Source organism: Limulus polyphemus, unplaced genomic scaffold (genome assembly GCF_000517525.1).
Source record: "Limulus polyphemus unplaced genomic scaffold, Limulus_polyphemus-2.1.2 Scaffold2184, whole genome shotgun sequence".
Lineage (NCBI taxonomy): Eukaryota > Metazoa > Arthropoda > Merostomata > Xiphosura > Limulidae > Limulus > Limulus polyphemus.
Genome location: NW_013667794.1, coordinates 51,894 through 64,697, shown reverse-complemented (window position 1 = coordinate 64,697; position 12,804 = coordinate 51,894). Strand labels below are relative to the sequence as shown.

The following is a 12,804-nucleotide window of genomic DNA, read 5'->3' as shown; positions in this document are numbered from 1 at the left end:
CTTGGGCTATTCTTTTACCAACGAATAGTGGGATTAACCGTTACGTTATAACGCCTCTACAGCTGAAAAGGTGAGCATGTTTGGTATGATGGGGATTCGAACCTGCGACCCGCAGATTGCGAGTCGAGTGCCCTAACCACCTGGTCATACCGGGCTGGATACTTAAATATAATTAACCGAAAATTTAATAGTTAAGAATTACAGCTCTTTTTTGTTTTTGTTTTGTTTTTCCTTATCTTGTATGTCTTTACTCTTTATTTAACTTGATTAAACAGCTCAATTTTTTACCACTATAAATTGTACCTCCCGTTTATTTGTAAAAATTATAAATGGGAGCAATCATAAAGAATTAATTTGAAATTTTATGGTTGTTTATCAGCATAATTAATTTTGTCCTTGGAATATAAAACCACTTTTTAAAACTTTTTTCATCTTATTAATATCAAAATTCGGAGAGTAAACTGAAGGCAAAGCAACATTTACAAACATTTCTAGATTATTGCTGTTACGTAAAATAATGTTGTGAGCAATATTTTTATAATTCTAATATTTTTGTTCACTAAATGATTAGTGAATTCTAGAAATTTCATAAAAATGTAGGCTTCTGTGGGATCTCGAAGCTTCACGTAGTACAACAAATACAATATTAAAATACCAGACTGAGTTAAACTTAATTAATCATTTCAGTGTCAGTTTGTGTATATGTGTACAAGAAGAAACGTTATAGCTTGTTTTCGCATTGCTGAGCAGTCGCTTATTCTGAAAAAAATTTGTATGACTTACTTAAATTTAAAGTTAGTGGTAAACTAATTAATTAAATTTAAAGTTAACTAATTGATTAAATTTAAATTTAACTAATTAATTAAACTTAAAGGTAATTAATTAATTAAATTTAAAGTTAGTGGTTAACTAATTAATTAAATTTAAAGTTAGTGGTAAACTAGCTAATTAAATTTAAAGTTGGTGGTAAACTAATTAATTAAATTTAAATTTGGAGGTAAACTAATAAATTAAATTTAAAGTTAGTGGTAAACTAGCTAATTAAATTTAAATTTGGTAGTAAACTAATTAATTAGATTTAAATTTGGAGGTAAACTAATTAATTAAATTTAAAGTTAGTGGTAAAACTAATTAATTCTCAGAATGTTCACCAGCTTCACTTGAATACTGTTTTCATAATCACAAAAAATATATTACTTTCCACGTGGTGTCACATCGTCATATGTATGAATATCATATGTTTTCTACCACCTTTGATTTTTATACAAATTTTTAGTTTAGTCTCTTTAGCATAAACACGTAGTCCAGGAAACCACTGAGTTGTTTTTGTTCTAGTTGACTTTTTATTGTTGTTGTAATTCTCTAGCAGATAGAATCTACTTTGCCTATAGGGATAGTACTGTAACGTTGCACACCGTGTAGGATAGACCACCGACAGTAATATTTTTCACTGACCAAGTAGATAATATTTAGAGGTTAAAGCTTTTGTATTTTATAGGAGAATGTTCAGTCATGTGATGATTCTGGTCGTTTATGGGTAAGAACAAGATTTCCTGTTTGGTAATGAGCATTGGTTTTAGTCAGAAGACATATAGTTTTACCTTTTTTGAGATTTAAGTCGATCAATGGAAAGTCTTCTCGAGGGATAATAACAATTCATTGGTTCATTGATCTGGTAGAAAGGTGACTGTTCAGTGTCTATGCAGGTAGGCACACTGTGTTTCTTGTTTACCGTTTTAAATAAAGATTGTTTTACACTTTTATGTGCCTAATCTGTTTATTTATTTTAGCTTAAACACGTTCATTTTAGTTAAATTCATATTTCTTCTGGAATTATACTGCACAAATCTCCAGTTCTAAAACAGATCTATCTAAAACTCATCTAAAAACAGTTTAACCTGAGAATACCACAAAATAGCTAAGAAGAAGGAATCTTGATGTCGTGACCACACGATTTATTGCAAAGTTTTATGTTTTGCTAACGTGTATATTGACTGTTGCTTGATCACTTGAGTATACGAGTTTAAAGGAATGCTGTTAAATAATGGCTTATGAGAAGCTCTCTTCTGGACATAGGACTTTCTTTGATGATGTGAAGGTTTGTAACATCTATCTATTAGGATGATCAGCCAGTGTCTAGTGCCACAAACTGGTAGATCAAACCATGCCATTGAAGATCAATTTCAGGGCAAGGGAAACAAGGAGAGGATGGCTGAGAGTTGAAGAAGTGAAATGGCATTTTAAGAGTCTGGAACAATTTGAAGAGGTATCTATAGGGCTCCCAGGCTGCCACCAGTCAGTATAATACAGTCAAGTATAAAAATACAGTCAAGTAAAATACAGTATAATACTTATTAACACTATCTACAAATAGCTGAGAAGAACTGGAAGTGATACTATTGTTAGAAGATGACCTTCAGCAGTCACAGCTGTTTCCCAAATACGTGAAATGGTAGACATCCATGGATAATGAACCGTGGAGTGATGAGCTTCTCCAAGCCAGGAGGTATCCTGCAATAGCAACCATGGCTGACAATGAAGCCTGGGATTGTACGGAACTATATGAAGAGTTGCTACAAGTAACTAATCACCATGCTACCATGAACCAGGGACCAATTGCTTGTCAAAGTGTTGGCATTCCAGATTAGTACTGTTGTCATGAATCCGCAACATCAGTGGCATGTGCCAAGAACCCATAAGGAAGAAGCTTTGGCCAGTACCACAGGTCATTGTAAGAGAGGCAAAGCAGATTCCACTCCTGATCTTCAGTGGACGGTTTCGGGCAGATAACTGCCTGGAATGGCTGGACTTAGAAGCAACCAGTCCAACACCTGATTCTGAGCCTAGATGGTCCAGCCATGCATGTTAATGAGTATCTATATGAGGAGCAATAGGAGGACTATGAGACTGTGGTATCTAAGTTGTTCTGCCAATTCAACCCTATCGTGAATCAGGTGATCCATCTGGCCAGGTTCAAGTCTTGGAAAGAACTGGAACTGAGAGTCTGGATTAGTAGCACAGCAAACTCAACCCTGCAATGGACAGAGGATTGAGAGGAAATCGTTCTAGACAAATTTATCGAGGAACTCTTTGGCAAAGCCATGAAGCACTACCTGAATGTGAGAGATATCCTTAGGTAGTTTTAATCACAACCCAGTATGAAATAATAACTTTGGTCTGGTTGTTAGAGAGAACAACCATAGTGACAACATACCAGATGAATCAATCTACTAAGAAATCTCCACTGCATTGAATTAGGGACATATTGAAGGACAACCAGGCACCCACACACTCTAGCATTGCAAGGCAACCACATTGGTTTCCAGAAAAATGCGTAGAAGCCAAGCTAATGGCAGTGATGTCACCTGAATGTTGTCCAGGGCGAGGAGCAGAGTATCTCCAGCATACTGTGCAGAGCATGTGGAGGGTTATCCAAAAATGACTTTCAGCTGTCATTGCTGCCAAAGGAGCTTCAAACAAATATTAACTGCATAATCATGTTAGGGGTGAAGACTTTTGCAACATATGTTTTCAAGATTTTTTTGTTATATCTCTAAAGTGAGGAACAATGCACCTTTTATTCTTTTTAATCTTTAGAAACTGGTCTGAAATTAATATAATAAATATTTTTGGCCATTTGAGTTATGTCTTTAACAAGAAAATAACTAAAATTGATTATCAGAACAGGGGGGAAGACTTTTGCAAGGCACTTTATGTCTTCCCGGTAAGTTAGTGGTAAGCTTTTGGATCTTATAACGTAAGATGCACAATAGGCAGGAAAATGATGTCATTGAAGTGCTAATTCACACATTTCTAATTTTAAAACTATGATGGATAAAACCAACTGCAGCCAAGTGTTAAACTTTGCGTACAACAGCAGGCCATATATATTTAACAAATTTTGCGTTTTTGAGTTCATAAGTTGAACACAATTTAAGAACATGAAAACTTTTTCATTCGCAATTAAGTGTCCCTGTGAATACATAATGAATTTAGTAACACCCTCTTCCTTGCTTATTTTCGCTACAATAGGCCAATGGTTGCGTTTACGATAATGAAGATACTGTTAAATAGCGGAAAGACTCCAATATTACTTTGAATTCCAAATGATTCTCAGACTTCAAAATACACGTAAAACAGTTCGATATTTTGCACCAAGTTGAACAAGCGTTTTAAATCACTAAAAACAATTTTCTGTCTGTCAAATGTTCCTCTGTCAAGGATGTCAAAAAAAGGTAATATATTTCAAAACAATTCTGTTTACAATTATAGTTTTGTGGTCTTACTTTACCCGTAATCAAGACACACGTACAGAACTAAGATTATTAAGTAGATTCACCGAATACAAGACATCAACAGTTCCAATACTTGAAAGCAATATATATGTTTTTCTGTGCCTTTGAATTGTTTTAAAATATTTTTAGTTTCAAGATTCATGTGTAAAGTGTATAGTGTTAAGGCGTTGTTATCACCCGAATTAAAACATGTTCAAATATCTAAATCACATCAATATATTCACTATAAAACTGGAAATATTTTCAAAATTCGTATCCAAATACAGCACTTTCATGTGCCTTTAGTGTCCCTGTGAATACATAATGAATTTAGTAACACCTGCTTCCTTGCTTATTTTCGCTACAATGGGCCAATGGTTGCGTTTACGATAATGAAGATACTGTTAAATAGCGGAAGGACACCAACATTACTTTGAATTCCAAATGATTCTCAGACTTCAAAATACACGTAAAACAGTCAGCGGTAAGTTTACGAACTTATATCACTAAAATCCGGAATTCGATTCCCCGCGGTGGTCACAGCAGATAGCCCAATGTGGCTTTGCTCTAAAACAAACAAAGCCTTTAGGTTTCATTAAAATTCACAACTGGGATCAAGGCACGAACATTTCATGAGAAGCAATAAAGGGAAAGAGGAGATGATTTATGAACCAGTTTTATCTGGCTGTTGGTTTACCAATGATGTTTTATCTACACAGAGAGCTACATTGTTGCTCTTTTAAGCAGGAATATGTTCATCAAAATTGGTTAAACTTCCAATGTGATAATAAAGGTAAACAATATGGAAATAAAACTGTGCCGCGCACTTATTTCATATTTAACTTTTGAATGCAAATATAAAACGATGAAAATGGTTTATCACGTAGGTGTAACATTAGGGTTTCCAAAAAAAATACATTAAATAAATTTGTAAGTATTTAAATTTGCCAATTAATTCGTGAAATTTCTAAATCTGGATCACTTATCTGCATTATAATCAGCAAATTCCTTAACAGGATATTCACCAAACTCAAACTAGTTCTTCTTTCTCTTCTTTTGGATTAGCATTTCATATCAACTAGGTAGTAAAAATATTTTATTAGGCTTATGAAATCATTCGTCTGATCCCTGTGTGTACGATGTTTAAACACAAGAGCTAATGTGTTATATCAGGCTTATTTTGTTTGTTATTAAGCGCAAAGCTAACGATGGACCATCTCTGCTCTGCCCATCGCGGATATCGAAACCCGAATTTTAGAATTATAAATCCTCAGACTTACACTGAGCAATTGGGAGGTCTCAGGTTTTGTCTGTCATTGTAAAAAAAAATTACAACGTTAATAACTTCAGAAATATTAACGTCACTATTTAAAGGTATTAGTTGTGATTATGCAAGACTGGTAGATTTTTTTCCAAATATTTTTGATCCAATAAAGAGCGTTATTATAGTAAATTTTTGAAAACTATGAGGTACATTAAACCTAGGACCGACCTAACGAAGTGGAAGTTATAATTATGACTAACATCAAATAAAAAAACAACAACAAAAAACGACAAACTTATCCCTAGAAATATTCCTTTTAAGGAAACCAGTCATGACAATTATGCATTAGCAACCAATGCATTTGCAACTAATTGAAAAAGTTGTTTTCAAGTGCTTGAAGGTTTATCATTTAAATAAATAAAACTTTCCCCAAAATTACATATCTTAGTTAACCTCTTTATTGGTGGCGTACGAAGCTAAAATTCAGGTTTAGATACCCGTGGTTGGCAGAAAGCAGATAGCCCAGTGTGTAGCATTGTCATTAACCAAAACAACATAATCCATACTGGTTCATCGAAGCTTGTGAGAACATAATACACATAACTTCATTTTTCCTTTTATAAGCCCCCTTGTGGCACAGCAGTATGTCTGTGGACTTACAATACTAGAAACCGGGTTTCAATACCCGTGGTGGGCGGAGCACAGATAGCCCATCGTGTAGCTTTGAGCTTAAGTTCAAACAAATAAACAAATCTTTTTATAATTTTCCTCCAAAACAGTCACGTTTCAATATATTGAAATCAAATTTTTAAACTTATAACTATGCTATGGTTTTAGTATTACCTTACATACATGCAATCGCGGTTATAAATATCTTGTAAGATTTTTATCTAAAATGGTTATTAATTGGAGCCTTAATTATTTTGTAATATGACATATATTTTGTCGTGCGACGCTGTAGATTTACCTGCTGTATTATGGAGACGTCAAGATTATTCCAATAATTACAGATGAACAAGTTAGTAGAAAAAAAGTATTAGAAAGTTCTCGTCGATCAAACTGCCAGCTGACGGACGATTTAAAGGTAGCATCACCCCTTGAGGGAAGTAGCCCGGCGCCGCGGCGACGGCTGTCCTCAAAGCACGGTGTAGCTAATAAAAAAACTGCACCACTGAGAAGCAGGTCGAGTTAGGAATATTCATTATGTATTCATCTTAGCATGAGGAAAGAGGTGTGTGCGGTCGAGCTAGAAACGTGTACACGTGGGGATAAAATATGGCTACCTGTTTGTCGCAGGACGGTTTCAGTCTAAATCAGAATGAACAATTATTGGAATTTAACCAACAATTTCTAATCGGTATCACAATTTAAAAAGCGACGTGAAATTATTGTTCGAGATCCAGCGTCATGAAGCTCGTGGGACTGTTGTTTCTCGCATGGGCCTGGTTCGATTCTAGGTCGCTGGCTAGTGTCACTTCTTCCTCTTCATCGGAAAGTAACAACAACCTTGACTCCTCAGATAGTTTACACCTGAATAGCTGCCGACAGTGTGTGAGCGTGACTGACCACGAAGCAGCCAGGAGACTTAAAATGGAAGCAGTCAAAAATCAAATTTTGTCCAAATTGCAGCTTCAAGAAAGACCAAACATGACTAACCCATTGCCCCGGAACGTTATGCTTCAAGTACTTCAACATGCCTATAATCACGAGATAACTGAAGACTCGTTGCAAGACCAGGCAGTACCGGATGACGCAGAGGACATGTCTGAAGAGAAAGACAATTATTATGGCAGAGTTTCTGAAATCGTAGTATTCTCAGAGCCAGGTAAGTTGATCGATAGATATTCTAATTTATAGGAAAATGTTGGAAATAATAGAATTTATTAATGCATAAGAAACAAACATATTACAGAATGAATGCGCCATACCTACCCAATCGGATTATTCTAAATTATGTGTTATGTAATTTATGTATGTGTATATATATATATGTGTGTGTAAGGATCACAACTCGTATGTCTGGTTTATCTTGACCAAGCTCTCACGTTATGGTAATTCACCGATATAATGTTTTTTAAACTGAAATAATGAAACAGAAATGCACAGCATGCTAATATATAACTTAATGCTAGGACTAAGTGCTATGGGTTATGAAAACGATATTTGTTTTAAATACGAACGTAATGATTAGATAAACTTTCCTCTTCATCATTCAACAAATTATAGATTTTAATCACGTATTAGTAAACTGACTCGGAATGTAAGAATATCTCCTGTATAATAAAGATGCAGAAATTTTTGCTGGCGTTGAATTTCGCGCAAAGCTACTCGAGAGCCATCTCTGCCAGCTAGCTGTCCATGATTTTGAAGTGATAGGCTAGAGGGAAGGTAGGTAATCAAATATATTTTACTGGATATAATGCTTTGATAAAACTAAATTTTCCTACTTAATAAATACTGAGGAGCCCATTACAAAAAAAAAAAAAGCATAACCACATGAGCTATTTGACACTGTGGGCCCATTGGAAAATGCTTATTGAGCCTGTTAGATAATCCTGCCCTTCTTAAGCCTACTTTTGGGTAAAGCATTTACCCAGAAAGAAGGATTAAGTCGAAAATATGTTTTTCTGTAATTCAAGTAATTTTTCCTTAAAGAATGGGTTCTTTACGTTAGTGTTCGCCGTTTACAAAACAACAAATGCTTAACTCGAAAAAATGTCCCATTGTTTAGTTATTTTCCCTTTCATTTAGGCTATTGCAGTTTAAAAATTCAAGTTTTGTAAAAATAATAATCAAAATCATGCTTTTCCACAAATTACACAGTAAATGCCAGTGTAAAGCTATCTTAACTTGTTTCGTTTACTCATCTACAGTTGAATAAAATATTACGTCTTTCTATACAACAACATGGCAACTGATGTGACCTCATTTATTAATGTTATATTATTGAAAAAGTTAGAATTAACAGTCGTACTAGCTATACAACCACAAAATGTTAATCCAGTTATGAACCTTGTAACAATAAAATGTTCAAAGAAAAGTAACATTTTAAAAATATTTTCACCTTTTTTTGAAACCAGGGGCTAGCTATTTTAACGCAGCTCAGACAATTTTATGTAGTTCTAAACGATCAATGCGCAGTTGGAAATTGAATTTTGTGCTGTTATATTTTTACGTGTAAATTCCGGAGAGCTGTAGAACCATAAACTTCACATTCTATGCATAATAATGGATGCTATAATATGATGTAGATTTTAGTATCATTAGATAAAATTTTAATAAAAGTTTCACGAACATCTACTGAATATAACAGAGTATGTATGATCTTACAAACATTTTGGTTGCAAGTGGCCTAGTGATAAGCGTGTCGGGCCGTAAATCGCCGAGCCTGGGGGTTGACTCACGATGCCACTGAACATGCTCTATACGTTCAAATGTGCGTGTAGCCCAAGAATTGGCATTGGGTTGTGTTGCCATTCCTCTAGTATATACCTCAAAATTAGGAACAGCTAGCGCAGATAGTCCTCGAGTAGCTTTGCGAGAAATTCCACAAACAAACAAACCACTTTTGGTGCATTATAAGAGTGGCAGTCAATCCCATTTATTAGGTTCAAATAACCTTGTGACTTCGGATGATTTGGGCTGCATTTCCTTTCGTTAGTAGTTCAAAATAAAGTACGGCAATACCTGAATCCTAGGGTCACCGACCATTTAGCCCACGGGCGCATAAGTTGCCTTTCAAACTGAAAACTAATGCCAAAACTTAAAAGAAGAATGCAGAAAACGAGAATTTATTTTACTACGTCAAATTTTTAATCAATAATAATTAACTAAGAAACAGTTTCAAATTTTCGACAAAAACTCCAATTTTAAAATTTATAGAATATTGTTGGTGGTGGGCACTGTTAACTAGCTGCTTGCTCCTTAGTCTACCAGTTCAAACTTAAGGGCGATTATGCGCATATAATCATTGTGTTGCTTCGGGCAAAAATTCTAAAATAAAACAGTTATTGTCGTTTCGTTTAATCATTTCTGTCAAACAATGTCAAGCATAATTTGTGTGTCAAGATTTGGCTATAGCGAATTGCTTCAAAGGTTGTTCTTTCTCTATAACTGGTTCTTACTCTTCTGTATGACAGGTTTTACACAGGGAATATTTTAAGGAATTTTCAGAGCTGCAAAAACCATAGTTTAAAATATGTAACACATTGTAGCGTCTTCCGGAGGGCACTGAGTATTGTTTTACGTACATATATTTATGTTTGGACGATTTGCTTCTGGGGATGCAAAAGTCAATTTTTGCGTACGTTCCTATTTATTTCTTGGTTATTTTATGGCACATGCATTATAATTTGTGAATAAAATTCTATTAATTTTTTAAATACGACAGACTGAAATAAATTAGTGTCGAAAGAAAAGATAGGTGGCAAAATTATATAACGTTTTTTACAATGGCATCATTAGATATGTCAATGGTAATATATTAAAGACAATAAGATAACAAATTCTAACATGAATTTATTGAATATTACACTTCAACATGATACTCCAAGTACTGTTAGGCTTCACTCTATGAAGACAGTAGCATATTTTAGCATGCGAAACAACATATAGAGGAACACACTTAAAAATGCATATTAAAAAATTACCTATACCTAAACCTTTAATTCCAGGTTGTTGATAAACAAGGCATTTGCTAATTATTCCTTGACTTATTCATCATATTTTATTTCTAGGAGGAAGGATAAATGACTACGTTCTCTTGGACTTTTTCCAACCTGTTCACCGTTCTCCACAGCGTATACGTGTAACGGCAGCATTTTTGTGGGTTCAACTCCGTGCTAACCCATCTCTGGCCCAGCTCGAACAAGCGGGACTGGTTAACAGTAGCCTCACTCTTTATGTGTTTAGGGTAGATGAGCCTCCTAACGGTACTATGAATGCTCTCAACTATTCCTTATTGGCCCTGAAACGGATAGAGTCATCTCCTGTAGGGTGGCAGCGACTAGACCTTTATCAGGTAGTCCAAGAATGGTTCAAGGCCTCCGAGACTACAAAACTCACCCTCCTAGTTGACTGCAATGGATGCAACTCTTCGATAGAACCAGTGTTGTTTAGCGGAGTTGCTGGAGTGGGAGGAACTAACCAGTCATCAGAAGCGGGAGTCCGACCGTTTTTATCTATAGGGACAGAAACAGTGCCTCAGCGACGATCTCTGAGATTCACCAAGACCTGTAAAGCTCATACGACGAACTGTTGCGTGCAGTCGCTTTTCATCAGCTTCAGGAAACTTGGATGGGAAGACTGGATAATTGCTCCTAAAGGTTACCAGGCCAACTACTGTATGGGCCGATGTGGACGGTCCCCGCGAACCCCAGATACTTATCCAGACTATTGGTATTACAGCCAAGTGATGGATGAACATCGTCGGAGAAATCCCTTTGCGTCCATCACACCATGCTGTGCTCCCACTAAGTTGGCATCCCTCTCCATCATCTATGTAGATAAAGATATGAACATCTTTCAGTCGACTTTACCGAACATGAGAGTTGAGGAATGTGGTTGTACCTAATATAGCCATCATTTCAATAGAAACTGTGGATAAAAAAACGCACCATCTGATATTGAAGACTGTTTCTGTGACTTAATAGGAGGATTAGCATAAAGAACAATGTTAAAAGTGTAAAACTAGAGTAATAAATTAAACTTTTATTAACTTTGTGAATTAAGAACCCTTTCTTAGAAGTATGACAACAAAACAAGTTTCAGGCGAGTGCAGTACTGTGAATATTTTTTATTTTCCAGTGGTATAAATATGAAAATATACGGACTTTTCATTTTAAAGTATGCAATATGTTTTCATTTATCTTAGCCAACAATAAAAGAAATTCCTTTCTCCAGGTGACAATAAATTATCTTTTCAATTTAAAGAAAACAACTCGTTTTTCATTTTATTTAGTCAACCAAAAGTAACATTTCGTTTCTCTTTACGACAAAGAATTGAAAAATGAACATAAAAGCTCACTTTAAATGATTATTATATGGTATCATTTTCTTCGACATAACACGCTCAACTAGCATTTAGGCTATTAACATGCAGGTACTGTTTTCGGATAAAGAATTTAGGTGGCGCCACCTCACACTTCACACAATCAATTCTTGCTGGTATTTCCTTTATCCTGATAGTTTTTTCTACTATGTCCTTCATTTCTCGTGCATGTGAAAATGCTACATTGATATATTTATGGGCGTGACCACAAAACGTCAGTCAGTATGTTATTAATATACATATTAGGAAAATCTAGCGTGCTTAGCATATAGATGAACATTAAAACTGACGATAAAGACATGCGTTTTTTCGCAAAATAATTTCGATTTCTGCCACAAAAGAAGTGGTTTTGCATAAGTAAAGTCTAAGAGACAAACGTGTACATAAAACTTAAAAACGAAGTGTGCATTTGTTTCTATGCCAATAGCACTAAAACCTTTTCAGTAGTATGTGTGATGAGAAGAGCGAGATAAAAATATGATGGGCGTTAGAATATCAAGATCAGCTCCTCCCTTTTCATAAGTTTTGTTTGTTTGTTGTTAAGCGTAAATTTACATAATGGGCTATTCGTACCCTGCCCACCACTGGTATAGAAACTCGTTCTTTAGCGTTATAAACCTTCAGACTTACCGCTGAGCTACCGAAGGGCGGGAAAGTACTTTTCATAAAAAAAAGATTGTTGTTGTTTGTTATTAAGCAAAAAGCTACACAGAGGGCTTTCTGGTTTTTATCAGTACAAGTCCAAAGACATACCGCTGTGTCATTGGGGGGCTCAATACAAAGAATAAAATTGTTAACAATTCCAAAAAACAAAACACATTGATATTAATTTAGAGAATGTTTTTCTTTATTGTAAATAGGTCATTATGCAAACTAAAAATAATCATCCTGTCATTTTTGATATCCAATAAGACCCTCCCCCCGACTTCAGTGGTAGATTAAGGACGTATAATACTAAAACGTTGGATTTGATCCACATGGCAGATTTGCGCTAAAACATATAAACGTGCAAACGAAAACATCGAATAAATTTACCAGTTTAGTTTGCAATCATCAGTCTAAATATGAATAAATATATTTTTGAAAATAACCACCAAGTATTACTGTAATATATCGCTGAGAGTTCGATAAGGAAGAAAAAAAAAACTAATAAAATATTGCGAAAATCTTTAGAAAAATGCAATATATATATATATATATATATATATATATATATA

General features: G+C 34.9%; 1 protein-coding gene across 1 annotated transcript; it reads left to right on the top strand.

Annotated features, from left to right (window-relative positions):
• Positions 1 to 6,783: 6,783 nt before the first annotated feature.
• LOC106466194 (inhibin beta B chain-like) lies at positions 6,784 to 11,298 on the top strand. The gene is made up of 2 exons (XM_013926438.2): positions 6,784 to 7,363; positions 10,275 to 11,298. Exons 1-2 carry the CDS (start codon positions 6,946 to 6,948, stop codon positions 11,108 to 11,110), a joined length of 1,254 nt encoding a protein of 417 aa, XP_013781892.2. The 5' UTR covers positions 6,784 to 6,945; the 3' UTR covers positions 11,111 to 11,298.
• The last annotated feature ends 1,506 nt before the right edge of the window (positions 11,299 to 12,804 follow it).

What these genes read in the sequence shown, in the direction of transcription:
- LOC106466194 (XM_013926438.2), top strand. Translation starts at nt 6,946, where the DNA reads ATGAAGCTCGTGGGACTGTTGTTTCTCGCATGGGCCTGGTTCGATTCT. An exon ending in CGTAGTATTCTCAGAGCCAG is followed by an intron (nt 7,364 to 10,274) that starts GTAAGTTGATCG and finishes TTTTATTTCTAG; the next exon opens with GAGGAAGGATAAATGACTAC.